Source organism: Prionailurus bengalensis, chromosome E4 (genome assembly GCF_016509475.1).
Source record: "Prionailurus bengalensis isolate Pbe53 chromosome E4, Fcat_Pben_1.1_paternal_pri, whole genome shotgun sequence".
NCBI classification, from domain to species: domain Eukaryota; kingdom Metazoa; phylum Chordata; class Mammalia; order Carnivora; family Felidae; genus Prionailurus; species Prionailurus bengalensis.
This window is the reverse complement of record NC_057360.1, coordinates 20,363,245-20,381,295: the sequence shown is the minus strand read 5'-3', so window position 1 is coordinate 20,381,295 and position 18,051 is coordinate 20,363,245. Positions and strand designations below refer to the sequence as shown.

Below are 18,051 nucleotides of genomic sequence, written 5' to 3'. Positions count from 1 at the left end.
AGTCACCACATAATTAATCACAACATTACCTGTTTGTGCCGCTAGCTCTGGGCACCAAAATTGCAAGTTACAGCTCTGAAAGCCAGGGCCCACTAGGTTTGAGAACCAGACTAATCAGAGTTTGAATCCCAGCTCCACAATATTTGTTAACCTCTAACTTTTCGGGGGTGTTTTTTTTTTTTGTTTTTTTTTTAAGGAAGAATTATCCCTACCTTATAGGGTTGTTATGAGGAATAGAGCTACTGCATATAAGATTATAACCAAGGCATCAATGATTATATGATGAATCAAATTGCTAAATTTTAGTGAAATACACTGGGAACTCAGTATGGCATCTGCAGGGACATAGTGAGGAGACACAGGGCAGGACTAGAGAATGGGCGGCCAGGAAAACAGCTGCTTCCTCATCTTGGCCTGGGGTGGGCTTGTGTTCCCAGTGCGGGGAGGTCGTTGCCTCCAGACAGCAAAGTGTGTTTTCCCAGTGATACGCCCTCGGCCTGAGGGCTGACGAAGCGCTGGTCTCATGCAGGTGACGGCTCACCAGGCACTTGGTCACTCCTGGTTCCTGGTTGCTTCTCGGCTCTCATGCTCCCACCCTGACTGGGGTGGGGGAGGGGTGGTCAGAGGCTGCCTCCCAGGCCCCAGAAGCTGGCAGAGAGCAGGAGGTTAGCACAGACTGGTTTCTACTGGACATTCCCAAGTACATACTTTCCAAGAATAAAAGAGACTTCTTCCTAGACCGACTTGCTAACCAACAGGTGGACAATTAAGGCATCGCAAGAAAAGCCCGTGGTAAAGGTTCAAGAAGCTGCTTTTCTTAAGCTCTGCACAGAGGTGCGGCGGGTTACATTTTTTGAAAGCAATTACATCGCTCCGGGCAGATGGAAGAACAACAAGTACGAGAGAGAACTTGATGCGAGCAAGACTTTTGGCTTTGTTTAGCGACTGTTTACTGGATACCATAGTAGCACGCCTCGCCCTGGTGTGGAGTGTGAGAGATGCCTCCTTAGCCAGCAGGGGGGAATGGAAATATTTGAGAATGAAAGCCTAATTATTTTAAGACACATCAAAACAAAAGCAATGAGGGAAACAATCTGGCTTTAACAGTTTATGAGAATTCGGCATCTCTGAAGAAGCTGGTGGTGGTAACAGAGGGAGCACTGGGCCTGGAGGGAGCAGGGGCTTCCCGTGGACACAAATCAAGCCCATGAAGAGGCGGCGGGAGTTCCGTGGGCCTCCCGCGGACTCAGGGACCAGCAGGGGCTCGGCTGCTTTACCCACATAAAGGAACAGAAAGTTCCCTTTACAGAACTGCGGCTGACCAGGCTGACCAGGCGCTGGGGTGGAGGCGGCTCGGGCCCTGCAGCCACGGGAGGTGGCCCGGCCAGAGCACCCGTCCCCTGTGTGAGGGATTATATCACCACGGCCTGGGGAGATGGCATTTCCCCCTTCTTTAGTAAAAACAAAAACAAACAACCCCCCACCCCCAAGCAACAGGCATTTCTCTCCTTTGTTTTGAGATCATTAATATCACTGGTTGCACTTTTAACAATTCACAGAGCAGGCACACAGGCAGAAATCTTGAGATTTCTCTAGTGAAGTATTTTTTGCAGCTACATCTTTCCTTGGCACACATACAAGTCTTAAAGGCAGCCTGCCTCTTTTCCCTTCATTTTTTCTCCTCTATCCCTTCTCTCTTCTCTCCCTTTTTTCCTTTATTTCCTTTTCCTTTCTCGTCCTTTTTCTTCCTCTTTAAAAAAAAAAAAGGATTATCATTCTGCATGAGTCTAAAAGTGAGGCTCTTGTGGGCTTGGATTAATTCAGCAGCACAAGGAAATCATTAAGGACCTAGGTTCTTTCCATCTTCCCTTTTCTTTGAGGACAGCTTTGCTTTCTGGCCAGCTTCCTCTTGGTCATAAAGTGGGAGCCTCAGTTCCAGGGATCACATTACAACACCTAGGTCCATAACGAAAATGAGAGAAGAAAATCCGTCAAAAGGCTATGAGGAGTGATGGGGACTACAGTGGTCTGGAGCGAATGCCCCTGCCCAAGGCATTCAAATACAGAACAGTATTTTTCCCCTGTTGCTTCAGAATACTTTTGTTGTTAGAGGGGAAAGGGGGATCACGGATGTTCTGAAATAATTCCTGAGAGTAAACACACTGTTGTGAGCTTGCAACAGTTACTGATCTACTCTTGCAGAAATCAGCCCTGAGTCCAGGGAGGATGGTGACCTTCCGGAGATCGGACGATGGTGAAGCCTGCCTCAGCCTCACCTCATGCTTCCGCAGTGGCTGCTGTCCGGTCACGAGTTCTGCCTCCCGGGCAAAATCCCAAGCTTCTATACACTGAGGACGACATGCCCCTTGGCACTCTCCCATCACCTGTGGTCATGCTCTGGATGACACCCCGTCACACTCAGTTTAGGATGGGCCCTCTGCTGCTCCCTTCTAACCCAGTTTCTAGGTTCCAGTGGTTCCCAATGTGCGGACTACACTTTGCATCAGCACCACGTGGGACCTTGTTAGAAATGTACATTGTTAAGACTTACCCTACACCTGCTGATGCGGAAACTTGGTGGTGGTGGGGGACCCAGATATCTGTCTTAACAAGCCCTCCAGGGGTTCTGGTGCCCTCTGAAGTTTGAAAGCAACCGTTCTAAAGTTTCTGGCAGGTTTAGACACCAACAACCTAAATATTGGTTTTCAACCCTGGCTACACATTCATGTCATCTGGGAGCTTGAAAAAAATTATTAATGCTTGGATCATACTCTCCCCGCCCCTCCCCAATTATTATATTCTAATTGGTCTAGTGTGGAGCCTGGGCTCCGGGATTTTTAAAAGTTCTCTGGATGGTTCTAAATTGCAGCCAAGGTTGAGAACCACTGATCTAAATAAATATGAAGGGAGACAATTATACTACAAATGATTAAGTAGAAATCAAAGAGTGAGACACATACACTGAAACAAAATGAAAAAAAAAAAACCCCACTAATGTGACAGGTTAAACTGTAAAAACAGAAGTATAAGGGAAGAGAGAGGATTTGGGTTAGATATTGTTGGAGATATCCCACTCCCAAGATTTAAATGAGGCTGGAAAGCTCATTACCTCCTTTGGCAACATGTATACATCAGTGGTTTCTAAATACTGTGGGTTAGTGTTACTTGAAAAGTCCCCTTTACTGCTTCAAAACACACAACTCACTGTGTTATGAAACACTCTCAATATGTGGTATGTTCCCTTAACTGTCCTTTTCCCTTTTCCGTGAGTTCTGATAGAGGGAGCAGATAAATGAGTTTGAACTATAACAGAGAGCCTCAAGTCCCCATCAGAACAGGAAGGGACCCTATGAAAGTCCCTTTAATGCAGAAGGCCCTCCTGCCCCCAGTCAGCTCAAAGCACAAAGGGCATCCACGGATTACTTTAACCAATGTGAAAACACAATATAAGCCTCTTCTTAAAGAAGGAAAAACATGAAACTAGAAATGAGCATTTCTTTAGGAGGGGTATCAGTTTTAATTTAGCAAAACTAAGGAATTACTACATTTCTGCTACCCAAGTGCAGTAAATTACCTTCATTTGAAGAGAGGCCTAAAACTTCATTAGCTGTTATGGTAGCAAGTTAGGGTAGGGTCAAAGGTCTCCAACCTGCACCAGGCCATGCTCTGGACTTTTTCTTAGGTTGTCTATCCCAAAAATCCAGTGAGATGTGACCACACTCAAAAGTATAGCCATTTATCTATCAATAGAAATTCCAACCCCCCTGTTTGTGAGGTTACGATTTAAAGTGCAATTAAGGTTGCAAGATGTCACGAAACATGGCTGCTACTCAAACAAATGGTTGGCACAGTGCATCCATGGATTCACAGTGAATCTCCAGGTTTTTCTTCCACAACTAATGGCAAAAGGTCCTGTTTTATATTAAAGTCTCCGAGCAGTTTCTGGCAATAAAAACAGCAGCTTGCTTATCTTTCTTTTGTAACAGCTTAACATAGATGCTAATAGTTTCTGAACCTAAACTGGATGAAAAACTGGACTCTCACAATTAGGCAGTAATAGAACAGATTCAATTGTTACTTCTTGCTGAGCTTGGGCCATGGGCAAATCAGTCCACATCAAATTCAGCTTTTAACCTGTACCAGGCACCAGCCTCAGATTGATTTAACCAATCAGGGTGGTATTCAGAAATCACAGTTTTATTTTCAATTTTGTCACTGTTTTAACGTTTATTCATTTTCTAAATCATTTTTGATACAGTATGAGTAGGGGAGGGGCAGAGAGACAGACACAGAATCTGAAGCAGGCTCCAGGCTCTGAGCTGTCAGCACAGAGGCCAATGGGGGGCTTGAACCCACAAACTGCGAGATCATGACCTGAGCCAAAGTCAGGCACTTAATGGACTGAGCCACCCAGGTGCCCCTTGTCACTGTTTTAAATAGGCACTGAGGTGGGTGAAATACTGTTCTTAATACTCGACAATAAATGGGGGTTCTTTTACAGGTGGCTTTTCTTCATGTTCTTCTCAACTTGCCAGTTTGTGGTGAATATACATGGCTTATTTATTTGGTTTCAGGTTTACAAGAAGATACTTCTTAGTTTACTGTGACTTAACTTAGCAAAGATCCACTCTTGTTCTCTTTAAAACTTCCCCTTCATCCCTAAACCCACTCCCTGTACCAGAGTTGAAGAGCAGAGTGTGTAATAGGGATACCAACATTAACACCGATAGTGCTTCTTGCGGGCTAGGTAGCCCTGCTCTAGGGGCTACGAGCTAAGCTGAGCCTCACAACTCTGTTTAAGTGGGTTATTAGGTACATTTTATAGGTGAGGAACTGAGAAAGAAGGCTGAGTCGCTTGCTCAAGGTCATGCAGTAAGGGACCCAGTGCTGGATTGCTCTATATACAAATATATTTCCCCGATACTGTCTACAAGATCTCTGGCATGGTTCCACCAGCTTACACCCTTACCCGTTTGCCTGACAATTCTGATTTCTCCTGGTCTCATCATAACTGGTATTCTCTGCCTATTTTTCACCAGTTTGACAGATACAATGTGACACTCCTCTGGTGATTTACTTCGCATTTCTCTATACTACTGAGGTTGAACATCTTTTCATAGGTTAGCCCCACAGGCTTCTTCTGTAAACTGTCTACTCGTTTCCTTCAGCACATTTTTCTACTGAATAAATTTTCTTACCCGACTTGCAAAAATTCCTTGTATGTTCCTTTAAAAAATTTTTTTAAAGGACCTCTTGTGAGAGGAGGGTGTATTTTCAAGACTAAATGAAACGATACATTTATTTTTATTACAATTTAAAAAAATGTTTATTTTTGAGAGAGACAGAGTGCAAGTGGGAGAGGAGCAGAGAGGGAGACGCAGAATCTGAAGCCAGCTCCATCCAGGCTCTAAGCTGTCAGCACAGAGTCTGACGCGGGGCTCGAACTCACGAATAGTGAGATCATGACCTGAGCCAAAGTCAGATGCTCAACCGACTGAGCCACCCAGGTGCCCCTTTGCACGTTCTTGATATGAACCCTTTCTTTTATAAACTCCAAATATTTTCTCCCAGTCACCTTTTTCACAGCTCACATGACAACAGAATCATACTGGACAAATGATTAGAATGAGATAAGGGAGTTCAACAAGGTAATGGGCGTAAGTCTTCAAGTGAATGGAGAGATATTTCGTGTTTGTAGACGAAAGGAATAAATGTTTAAACATTGTTAATTCTCAAATTCATTCTATGAATTTAAAGCAATTCCAATAAAAATACCAATAGTGTTTTCTCTATTTTGACACAGTGATTCTAGAATTCATTGAGAAGACGCATCAAGACAGTTAAGGCAAATTTGGAGAACAATGTAATTACCTTACTAGATATCAAGACTTCTGTAGCAACATAGTAATGAAGGCAATACGGTACAGGCATACCTCAGAGATAGTGTGGGCTTGGGATCCAGACCACTGCAATAAAGCGAGTCAAAAGACTTTTTTTGTTTCCCAGTACATATAAAAATTATGTTTACAGGATACTGTAGTATATTAAGTGTGCAACAGAATTATGTCTAAAAAAAACCCCAATGTATATACCAATGCTAACCATCATCTGAGCTTTTAGCGAGTCAGGTTTTGTTTTTTTTGTTTTTTTTGTTTTTTTTGCTGGTAAAGGGTCTTGCCTTGGTGTTGATGGCTGATGACTGCTCAGGGTGGTAGTTGCTGAAGGTTGGGGTGACTCTGGCAATTTCTTAAAATTAGACAATGAAGTTTGCTTCATCAATTGACTCTTCTGTGAGGATTTCTCTGTGACATGCGATGCTGTTTGATAGCATTTTACCCATAGAACTTCTTTCAAAGTTAAGAGTCAATCCTCTCTAACCTGCTGTTGCTTTATCAACTAAATTTATGTAATATTTTAAATACTTGGTTGTCATCTCAACAATTTTCACGACAACCTCACCAGGAGTAGATTCCATCTCCGGAAACCACTTTCTTTGCTTCTAATTCTAGTTCTCACGCTATTTCCACCAGCTCAGCAGTTCCTCCGCTGAAGTTCTCCTGAACCCCTCAAAGTTTTCTGTGAGGGTCAGAATCAACTTCTTCCAAACTCCTATTCATATTGATACTTGGACCTCTTGCCGTGAATCATGAGTATTCTTAATGGCAGCTAGAATGAATCCTTTCCAGGTTTTCAATTTACTTTGCCCAGAGCCATCTGAAGAATCATTACCTGTGACTGCTATACCCTTATGAAATACATTTCTTAAAAATTAAGACTTAAAAGTCAAAATTACTCCTATGATACCATGGACTGTAGAATCGTGTTAGCACGCATGAAAACATTAATCTGGGAATGCAAATTGGTGCACTCTGGAAAACAGTATGGATGTTCCTCAAAAAATTAAAAATAGAACTACCCTATGACCCAGCAATTGCCCTACTAGGTATTTATCCAAGGGATATAGGAGTGCTGTTTTTTTTTTTTTTAATTTTTTTTCAACATTTATTTATTTTTGGGACAGAGAGACAGAGCATGAACGGGGGAGGGGCAGAGAGAGAGGGAGACACAGAATCGGAAACAAGCTCCAGGCTCTGAGCCATCAGCCCAGAGCCCGACGCGGGGCTCGAACTCACGGACCACGAGATCGTGACCTGGCTGAAGTCGGACGCTTAACCGACTGCGCCACCCAGGCGCCCCAGGAGTGCTGTTTTGAAGGGGCACATCCACCCCAACATTTATAGCAGTGATATCAACAATAGCCAAAAATGGAAAGAGCCCAAATGTCCACCAATGGGTGAATGGATAAAGAAGATGTGGTGTGTGTGTATGTATGTGTGTATACACACATATATTGAAATCATTATTGCACTATGTGCTAACTTGGATGTAAATGAAAAAATGTTAACAAATGAAAAAAATATTTTTGTAAAAATAGAAAAAAAAATAAATGCCAGAGATACAAAGGTATCTCTAGACAGACATGGGAAAAAAAAAAAAAAAGAAAAGAGACATTAATCTCATTGTACCTCTTCATCAGAGCTCTTGGATAACCAGAAACATCGTCAGTGAGCAGCATGTATTAAATCTTTTTCTTTTCTGAGCATCAGGTCTCAACAGTGGGCTTAAAATATTCAGGAAACCATGTTGTGAACAGAAGTGCTGTCATCCAGGTTTTCTCCCATTTACAGAGCCCAAGCAGAGTAGATTTAACCTAATTCTTAAGGGCTCTAGGATTTTTGGCATGGTAACAGAGCATGCGCTTCAATTTAAAGTCACCAGCTGCATTAGCCCCCAAACGTAGGAGTCAGCCTTCCTCTGAAGCCAGGCACTGACTTCTCTAGCTATCGAAGCCCTACATGACATCCTCTTCCGGGATTAGGCTGTTTCATCTGCACTTAAAATCCATCGTTTAACGTAACTACCTTCCTTTTATTTTAGCTACATCTTCTGGGTCACTTCCTGCCTCACCTTGCACTTGTATGGTGTGGAGATGTTCTTTCCTTAAACTGCAAGAACCAGCTCCGCTAGCTTCCAACCTTTCTTCTGCGGCTTCTTCACCTCTCTGTCTTCATGATATTGAAGAGAGCTAGGGCCTTGCTCTGGCTGTTTGAACTTCTGTCCAGACCATACCAGCAATAAGGCTGTTTTGTTTTCGAATCATTTGTGTGTTCACCGAAGTAGCACTTTTAATTTCCTTCAAGAACTTTCCTTTTGCATTCACAACTTGCCCAACTGTTTGGTGCAAGAGACCTTTTAGCCTAACTTGATTTTTTCACTAAGCTTATTTCTCCCCCCAAGGAGAGGGGGAGACGGAGGAGTGGCCAGCTGGTGGAATAGTCAGAATACACACAACGTTTACTGAAGTAAGTTTGTGGTCTTATATATGGGTGTTGTTTGTGGTGCCTTCGAACAATGACAACAAGATCAGAGATCACTGATCACATATCACTAGAACCAACATGGTAATAATGACAGGATTTGAAATACTGAATTACCAAAATGTGACAAGAGACACAAAATGAGCAAGTGCTGTCGGAAAGAGGGCGCCGACGGACTTGTGCGAAGGAGGGCTGCCACAAACCTGCAGTTTGTACAAAATACAGTACCTGTGAAGTACAAGTATGCTTGTACTGGCTCACAGACAAGCACTAATGAAACAGAAAAGGGAAGCCAGAAACTGAGCGTGCACATATGGAAAACTCGTGTAGGACAAAGGTGGCACTGTGTGAAGTAAAGACAGGTTGACCCCATCAGAGAATTGTCACTCTTTTCATTCCAATGCAGGGACAGTGAAAATTTCCAAAGGCCATTAGCAAGGTGAGAACACTGGTGAAGCCCGGATCTTAGGGGCAAGCTCACGTGGAATTCTTAGATAACGCATGACCAACACCTCAGCCAATGACTCATGGGAGACTCAACCCAGCTGTTTCTGCACTTCTTATGATTTAATGTCATGTCTTAGAATCTATGAAATACAGTACGTATTAGCAAAGAAGGCCTCTCTGGGGACTGTTCATAGCATATCATATACTTGGAGCGTGGAGATGAAGTTGGAAATATTATATCCATGACCTCTATTCCTCCAGACCTCATCTGTCAACCTGCCAGAGCGCACCCTCATTCCAGCACAGAGAAGAGCAACTGAAGTGTACCCAGACAGAAGCTTCCTGTACCAACAAAAACGTTGTCGATTGGTTTAGAAAGAGAAAAATATCAAGTTAGAGAACTTATTTAAAACTTAATGATGAAATGCATTTCAAAAGTTAGTGATCCAGGAGCCTGGGTGGCTCAGTTGGTTAAGCGTCTGACTCTTGATTTCGGCTCAGATCGTGACCTCACAGCCTGTGGGATTGAGCCCTGCTTCAGGATTCTCTCCCTCTCTCTGCCCCTCCGCAGCTTGCACTCTCCCTCTCTCAAAATAAATAAATAATAAGAAGATAAAAAAAAAAGTTAATGATAAAAATATAAATATGGCAACAAATTATCCCCACACAATCTATATTTTTAAGTAATTTATTTCAATAGAAATATTTCAGAAAACTGTACTTAAATTCATTTTAAGTTAGCTTATGCAAACACACTGAAGATCTCACACTCACATCTGCATATTAAACAGAAACAAAAAATGAGAGAGGAACCAAGCTGCACATCACTCAGGGAGGTCATAGTGCAACTATGTTGTGCAACAACTCATCACGGGAGTACCTCAGGTTAACTGGGATAAAGAAGAATAAAAATGGCTTGTGTTTTCCTGTATATTATCATCACTGGGATATTTATGCCCACAGATGTTTATCTCCTTTAGATGACATTGTGAACGAGTTCCCCGGTCCTCCCCACACATACACACTGGACTGGGCTATAAAACAATAAATTTGTCAATAATCAAGATGTAGAAACTCTTGAGAGTCTGGTGATTTATAAGCAGCTACTGTGTCAGACCTGGTAAGTCGATGATTACTGGACTCTATTTGTGAGTAGTTCTAATAGGTGATATCTTTAGGGGAAAGTTAATATTTGTTAGTATCTAAAACACAGATAATATTTATGAAAATCTCTCTGGTCTATTAAAAGTCTCATCCCAAAGCCACTATATGCATTCCATTCCTTTCATCCCATCACCACTCTGCAAGGCCAGGTGACTAGAATCAAAATTTAAATCCTGTTAATAACCCTTAAGGATCAGTTAACTCTTTAAAGACGATATCTACTTCTGTATTCTGAAACATACTAGCCCTTAAAAAATGTGAAAATAGCATCTTGACTCAGCTGAACAACAGTCGTTCCATATCTTGCAAGAGTCTCAGAAGCAAAACGTTTCCAAGTTTTGTTTTGACTGAGAAAGCTAGTTTAGTCTCTTAGCTTCCCTTTAATTTAGACATTAGAGTTATTTTCACTTTCCTGCAATGGTATTTTCAAGCAAACAAGAACTGGTAGGTTAAGTGACTGCCTGTTTGTTCTGAGTCTTATTTAAATGTAAGAATGAACCAATCTAAATGTCGCTTTTTTGTCAAAGAGATTATCATTACAAGATTTCAGTAGCTTTAATAAGATTCTCAACAAATCCTTCTGGCTATAATGTATTCTTCTAGGGATTTTCTGAAAGGTCTTTAGAATTAAATCTATGCTCAAAACGACAACGTCAACAACACAAAATAAAACCAAACTCAGCCGGATGGATGCTCTTCAAAGCTGTTCATAAAAGCGCGCATCTAAAGGTTGATTTGGGCGGGTTTCGTTTTAATCTCCCCTGGCAGGAGAGGGGCAGGGAGGGAGCCCGTCTAAAGAAGAATCAAGACCAAGGAGGACAGCAGCAACTGCCTGGAGGCCTGTGTACAGACTGTCTTGCACCTGCTGTGAGAAGGAGTAAGCTGGTGGACACAGGATAGCACACACTCCTGAAATCCAACAAGCAACAGGGCAGAGGATTATCGTCGTATTCGATGCCCTAAAATTGGTCCTCAAATTGTTAAGGCACTGACCAAATTTTCCCCACACTACCACTTGAGATACTGGTATAATGAAATTGCTTTCAATAACCTGAAAGAGTTTGCATGCACATATCTTTCATTAGAATCCTCGGAACGGGGGGGGGAAAAAAAAAAGAGGTCACTTTAGTCACAAGCCATTTTTAGGGGAGCAAAACCAAAAAGTACTTATTAAATCATTTAAAAAAGGTTGACTTCACGTGGAAAACAATGATCCTCAATGCGATTAAGTAACAATGTTTTTTCTCAAAGCTTAGAAAGAACAGAGTATCACTCTGGCTGTAAAACCATAAATTTACTATGTCTGAAAAAACCAGTATAAAAGAAGAGAGAGAAAATAAAAACAAACCCTAAAAGACCACCGAAGAAGTCAGGTAAACCTCACCACTTGCTTTGGATCGTTTGTCCATGTGACAGCAATACTATAGTTCCACTGGGGCACAGCTGAATTCATCTTCATTTTCAAAAAGAGATCCTTTGAAGCAGAAGATTTCTTTTATTAAAAATTACCTTCTGTTAAGCAACACTGGTACCCTGCATTTGCAGAAGGTAACGGGTTGGTTTAAAAACTGGGTGGAAAGGAACGTGCCTCAAAAAACAAGAAGAAAATCAATAATGGATACATTCTTTTAAGAAGTTAATAGATTAAGTCTACTATTATTATTGATTTCCAATTAATACGACGCTTTATAGTTTTGTTTTCAGCAGTAAAGGTGTATAGTTTACAGATTTAATCTTAAGAAAAAAAAAAAGACTTCTGCTCAAGTCATTTGGCCAGGTAAATTCTAGTAACCCCATGAGAGAGACAGGCTAGGCTGTTCTTCGAGGGCCCCCGTGTCAACTAATACACAGTGTAGACACTAGAGACTGTAAACATTCCTTCTGCAACAATAGTGCTCCTTGGGCTCTTTTGTAAGTCACCCAGAAGAGGAATAAAGCCACTTATTAAAACTCTGTAGCTATAAACACCCTAACTCTTGACATACCGGGGGACCCAATACCGTAACAGTCCATACAGAAGGTAGTGCAATAGTCATATGGCATTTTTTATGCAGAAGAAAAAAAAAAAAGATTGTCATTGAAGCACAGACCTAGGGAGAAAAAAAAAATACTCAAATTGTTGGGATCCCTTTTTGTAATGTTTATAAAATTAATAATATTTACATAGTGAGGAAAATGCTATAGGAAGGTGTGTTTGTTGAGTTCTCTTTCAATTCTTATAGTTTGAAGATCACGGTAAAAATAATACCTCTGGGGAAAAAAGAAAAGAAAAGAAAACAAAACAGCAAAGTCCAAACCCCGGAGGGGGCATGAAACTGAAGCTAGTGCTCTGAAGGCCATTATTATGCAGGTATTTTTATAGTTGTATTTTAAAAACTGATGTTACTTCTGTATGAAAAATAAGCTTCCGTGTTCAAATAAACTGTTAAATTACATGTGCCTCAAATTGTATTTTGGCTAGTATTATATACTACTACACCAGGCAGTATAATATGCCAATATTTATGCTTATTGTAAACTAGGTTAAATTTAAATTATAATGGAATTTCTAATGAGTTGTTCTCGGCTAGGAGAAAAAAAATGAGTGTAATATTGATAGAAATCTCAAGCTTTGGAATCACTCGTTTACTAATTTATTAAGCGTAGGCTTAATAAGAGGAAAAAATTTCATCTTTCTACTAATAAACTACCTAAATATTTAATACTATTTTGGTGACCTATTTTCTTTGTTTCAATTGTTAGATCATTTGGTGAATTACAGATCAAAAATTCACCTATGCTATTTTAATTCCCTGCTTTCACTGGTTTCCATTTGCTTCAAATGCTAAAATAATCCTCAAAAGCAACGTATAATCTTTTGAATAGACAAATTTGAAGACAGAAGAGCAATGGCTACTTCTACTGCACAGTTCTGTTAAGAGTTTCGGTCAGCCGGAGGCCACAATCCTGTACGGGCACTGTTCACCACATTTGAACCCTACTCTTTCTCTGTGCAAGCATCCCTTAACGTTTAGAGCTGAAAATATCAAACACGTCTTCCAGTTTAGCTCTCTCTTTGGCAAAACTGTGTGATGTCAGGCTCTGACTTCAGTCGCAAATCTCCACAAATATGGTTAACCTACAACATATCTACTTTAGCTTATTTATGAGAACATAATAGTAAAAAATCCACAGGGTTTTCATCCACAGTATTTTAAAAAGCACATACACTGTTAAAAACACTTATTTCCGAAGAGAAATAGACAAATTAAGGAATTTTTTAAAAATGCAAAACCAAAGAAAGATGTGCAAGGTCTATATAGTAATACTGTTGGCTATGCACGTGGTATCTTTCTATGTACCTGACGTGGGTTCAGCCTGGGAGGTCATTAACTGAAAAATCATTTACCACAGGCAACATTTTGCCCTCTCTAGCCTCTGTCACTTTCCACAAAACCAGAAATAATGGTATTTCTAACTGTGCTATATGAGAAAAGTATTTGAACTGTTCATATCCTTTCCCAAAAGCTCTTCTACTTTCCTTTGGATAGATTTTTAGCTAACTATTCTGTGGGCAATATTTTCTATTCAATATTTAAGTTTCAAGAGTGAAATATTGATGATTAAAAAAAGTATAAAACTCTCTAAGAATGCAAATGTAAGAAATTTTATGTGAGGCCCAAAGTATTACAAGTTTATTGGAAGTTTTCAGTCAAAAAGCATTTCTTACTCTGGGCCACTGCTAAGTTACACAGTGCCCCATGAGCTTACAGCATCTAACACATAGCTATTGTCCAAGTACCATTTTTTTGTTAAAATTCTAAGGCAGTTCACCTTTGACCTTTTTTTTCTTTCTGCAATTCAACATTTATTCTGGAAATTAAATGTACTGTTGTGTAGAAGAGCTCTCACAAAACAGCTTGGTCAACTACTGATGAAATAATGGTTTCATGGCAGGGACCAACAGTAAGTTTTCAGAAAAATGTTTTTTATAAAGGAAAGTTATGGGAGAAGGAAAGTTTTGATAAACTGAAGATTCCCAGAATCTCAATCTTTCCCCTTTTTCCCTTTTAAAATTATTTCGTATGCCTTATAATAAAATACATACACACATACACATGTGGAAGCTCTTATAAACAAATGTGACCCTGAATCTCCTATTTAACAAAAATAATGAAAATGACTAATAAAAAAAAACTGGCATTGTATACATTACACCCTGTAAAAGAAAATATTCTGATGAAATATCAATATATCACCTTGATAACAAAAATCACCAGTGACTGGCAGAAAGGTTAATTCAATTAACTTGAAAAAAATGTAGTTACTGTAAAATCTCAGAAAAGTTTAGGTTGGGATGACGGTTCTTTCCTAAGCAGATCTGTGGTCCAACAATGAATTCAAATAAAAGGCTAAACTTCAAACCCAGTTAAAAACAACCATGTTTTCTGGAGCCCACTTGAAAGAGCGTCTGAAACAGAAACACTCAGCCTTTATGCCTCCTGCAGGAAATGAGGTTCCCCATACAGTACTATATTTCAGAACTTTAGTGTCTAAAAAAAACTCCCCTCTTTCAAAGCAAACCCCACCCCCAACCCCGAACACACCCCAACCACTCACATTGTGAACACGTCTAATTCCTAAACTCTTGCTGTGGGAAAGCCAGTGAGGCTGCAGATTACTGGAAGCCAAAGCAGCCTTTCAGGTAGGCTGCTGGCAGCATCCTACTTGGGCAGGGTATCTTCACACCTCAGTTCAAAACCAGCCCCTCACATGACCCATAAGAAATATGTTTTTCCTTTTTAAAGTGTTTCTAAAAAAGGCGATTCCCCCCTCCAAAATTAGTACAAAGTTAAAAGAAATGCAAATCAGCTATGATCTATCCCAAGCACAGCACCGCCGGAAGAGTCACACGCACTATTTGGTGTTTCATGTTGGTTTCCCTTTCATTCTTTTAAGGCAGTGGTTTCTGCAGGTCAGTTCGGAGAAAAGAAGCGCGGTCCATGGCAGTTTGTTGTGTAACTCCAATTTGTTCTCTGGGAATATCTCACTTCATTCCCTGAAATTAGTGCTTTTTTGGTTCAGAACTCCAAAGGCTGAGACGGAGCCTCTGGGCTCCTCCTGGCACAGAACTGGTTATAGCTGGCGCTTTCATCAGCTCCTTGCTTTTACTTAGGGGCAATAGTTCACCTCGCTTCTTTCTTAGGCTTTTACTCAAAAGTCATCAAGTTTGTAGGAACCTTAAAAATATAAGCATCACAAAACTGATAGTATTTAAAAGTTGTTTTTCAAAGTATTATTTCTTATCTTTTCTTGTCATTTTAAGTAAGCCCAAATATCTCTTTATAAAAGGAATTTGACAGAAGGTACTGCAATCATTTATGAATAATGAATAAAATATGCTAGAACATTTTTGAGAAAATCACTGAGTTAATACTCTCTTTCCAAAAAACTGAAATTGGAACAGGAGAAAGGGTGGAGACGGTGTCTTTCTTGTCTAACACAGGGGCTCAGCAGATGCTTGCTGAGTGAAAAAAATGAATCAGAAAAGAAGTTCGGCTCAAGTAGGGTGAGACTCACACAAATGTGCTTGTTGTCATCTATTTTCTCATTATGTGTATCACCATGAGTTTCTACATTCACATTTTAAAATCACAGGTCATTTTATAATGAACGTTACAAAGAATTTCTTTGTGAAGTCATCATGAAAATACATATGGAAGAATAAAACTTATCATTAGATAAATTCTGATCTGACACTTTGTGACTCCGAAAAAAAAAATCAACAGGTTATGTAATAGTTTGCTGCCTATAGAGTGGATGGAATCAAATTTCATTCCTTACAGAAATCAACAGCAAGCCACGAAGTCCACATTTTAATGAGGAGAAATTCCACAATAACTCTTTGAAATAGGAATATATGTTGTTTTTAAAAATCAGTTGATGAGTCCTCTAATCAAGGACGAAAGAGGTTTTCACCATGTTAAAATACACTCTTAACCTTTACTATCAGTTTTCTTATCAGTGTGCTGGGAGAGATACCCCTATTTCAATGGTCCTTTCTCTGTCCTTTAAAACAGCTTAACAGCTCTCACACTTTAGCAATCTTTTCCTGAAAATCCTAGGATACTCATAAAAAAAAAAAAAAGGTGGGCGAGTCTCCTACATGTGTCATCTTTGGAATGAAAAAATTCCTTAACAATACATTTACAATTGAATTATAAATCATATACAATACAGGGGCACTTGGGTGGCTCAGTTGGTTAAGCGTCTGACTCATGATTTTGACTCAGGTTATGATCTCACGTTCATGAGTTCAAGCTCCGCACTGAGCTTTGTGCTGACAGCACAGAGCCTGTTTGGAATTCTCTCTCTCTCTCTGAACCTCCCCTGGCTTGTGCTGTCTCTATCTCAAAATAAATCAATAAACTTAAAAAAAAATTACAATACAAATGCTCAAAAGTGCTTAAAGTACAAATTCTCAGGTCTGGTGATAAAAAACCCATATTTAAATAAAGCATAAGCTCATTTCCTCCTAAGTTCCTTGAATGTGATTTAAGGTGTTGTATTTGAGTCAGAGTCTTCTATTAAAAATTTTCAAATTTCACAGCTTCTATTTATACATTTGCTGCTACTCTAATTCTTCCAAGTATAGAGAAAAATGAATAAAACCCATTTACACACATTTGGTTGACTTTTTCAGCTGGAAGGTCTACTAATATAGTAAAAGAAATTGAACCTTTATGTTGGTATGCATACACTTTCTTTTTTTTTTTTTTTTCCCAACGTTTATTTACTTTTGGGACAGAGAGGGACAGAGCATGAACGGGGGAGGGGCACAGAGAGAGGGAGACACAGAATCGGAAACAGGCTCCAGGCTCTGAGCCATCAGCCCAGAGCCTGACGCGGGGCTCGAACTCACAGACCGCGAGATCGTGACCTGGCTGAAGTCGGACGCTTAACCGACTGCGCCACCCAGGCGCCCCAGGTATGCATACACCTTCTAGATTACTCTTGAAATCTGAGATTAAAAAAAATGACACTTAATACCTTAAGCACATTTAAAGAATGTAAGTTATGCTGCATTGCACATAACCTTAGTCCAGGCAAAAGGAGGTCTGTTTCCTTTATTCTGTCCCAGACACTAACCTGACAGAGGCAAGAAGGTTATCTTTGTTCTAGATCATTTCCTTCTTAATGGAGGGTGCTAAAAATGATATCAAATACTGCTCTTAGTCTTTCCTATATATACCTAAAACGAAAACACTAAGAGAACAAGGCCTATTCTAACAAAATTTAGAAAGACTGGATCTAAAGGACAGAGGTATTTACTTGTTTGACCCTGTGTAGATCACTTAGCATGTCTGAGACTTAGTTTCTTCCTTTATCAAAAAAGGGGTAATAACTTAGGGCCTGAGAGCATAGGGTGAAAAATACTTTTATAAATGATATAAACTTATATAGTGTATTACATTATTCAAAATTAGCTACAGACAACACTTCTGAATTTTGGTACCTTAAGTCAATGGTCTTCAAATATACTCAACTAAAAACCGGTGTATAAAAAAATCTACACATATTTCCATAACTGCAGCTATCTTTATTTCATGTCTGCTCTAACAGTTCATGGTTCAACTTTAGATCTGCAGCAGGGTTTGGGGAAAACAACACCGTGGCTTCATTCTTCTTTGCAGCTACAGCCTCTGAATTAGACCATCTTTGTTTCAGTAAAATAAAAACAAACCGATGGGTTTTTTTTTGGGGGGGGGGTTCACTACAACTATAGGAACCTGCATCTAGTCAATAGAATAAAGAGGAATCAGAGTAATTTTTATTAAAGTGCCATCTAAATTTACCCTCTCTGGGGCTATATTCCTTTGCCTCTCACTATATTCTACCAACATGGCTTCATTTGCCTATTTTGAACATCTTAAGCTCACTTCAGTTTCAGGAACTTTGAACTTTCTGTTCCCTCTACCAAACCTCTGTTCCCATTAATCTTCACATGGCTGCTCCTTCTTGTTATTCATGTCAATGTCTTCCAGGAGATCTTTGTGCTCATTCTTTCTTTATTAAATTAAAA

The 18,051-nt window shown here is 40.0% G+C and overlaps 1 protein-coding gene across 4 annotated transcripts in view; it reads right to left on the bottom strand.

Moving 5' to 3' along the window:
* Positions 1 to 9,497: 9,497 nt before the first annotated feature.
* Positions 9,498 to 18,051, bottom strand: part of RALGPS2 (Ral GEF with PH domain and SH3 binding motif 2) — a 170,326-nt gene continuing 161,772 nt past the window's right edge. For all 4 annotated transcript variants that reach the window (XM_043568127.1, XM_043568129.1, XM_043568128.1 and 1 more), the window contains one exon: positions 9,498 to 15,208. In XM_043568127.1, coding sequence (XP_043424062.1) covers positions 15,179 to 15,208 — 30 coding nt within the window. In that variant the 3' untranslated portion in view covers positions 9,498 to 15,178. The remainder of the gene's footprint in view (positions 15,209 to 18,051) is intronic.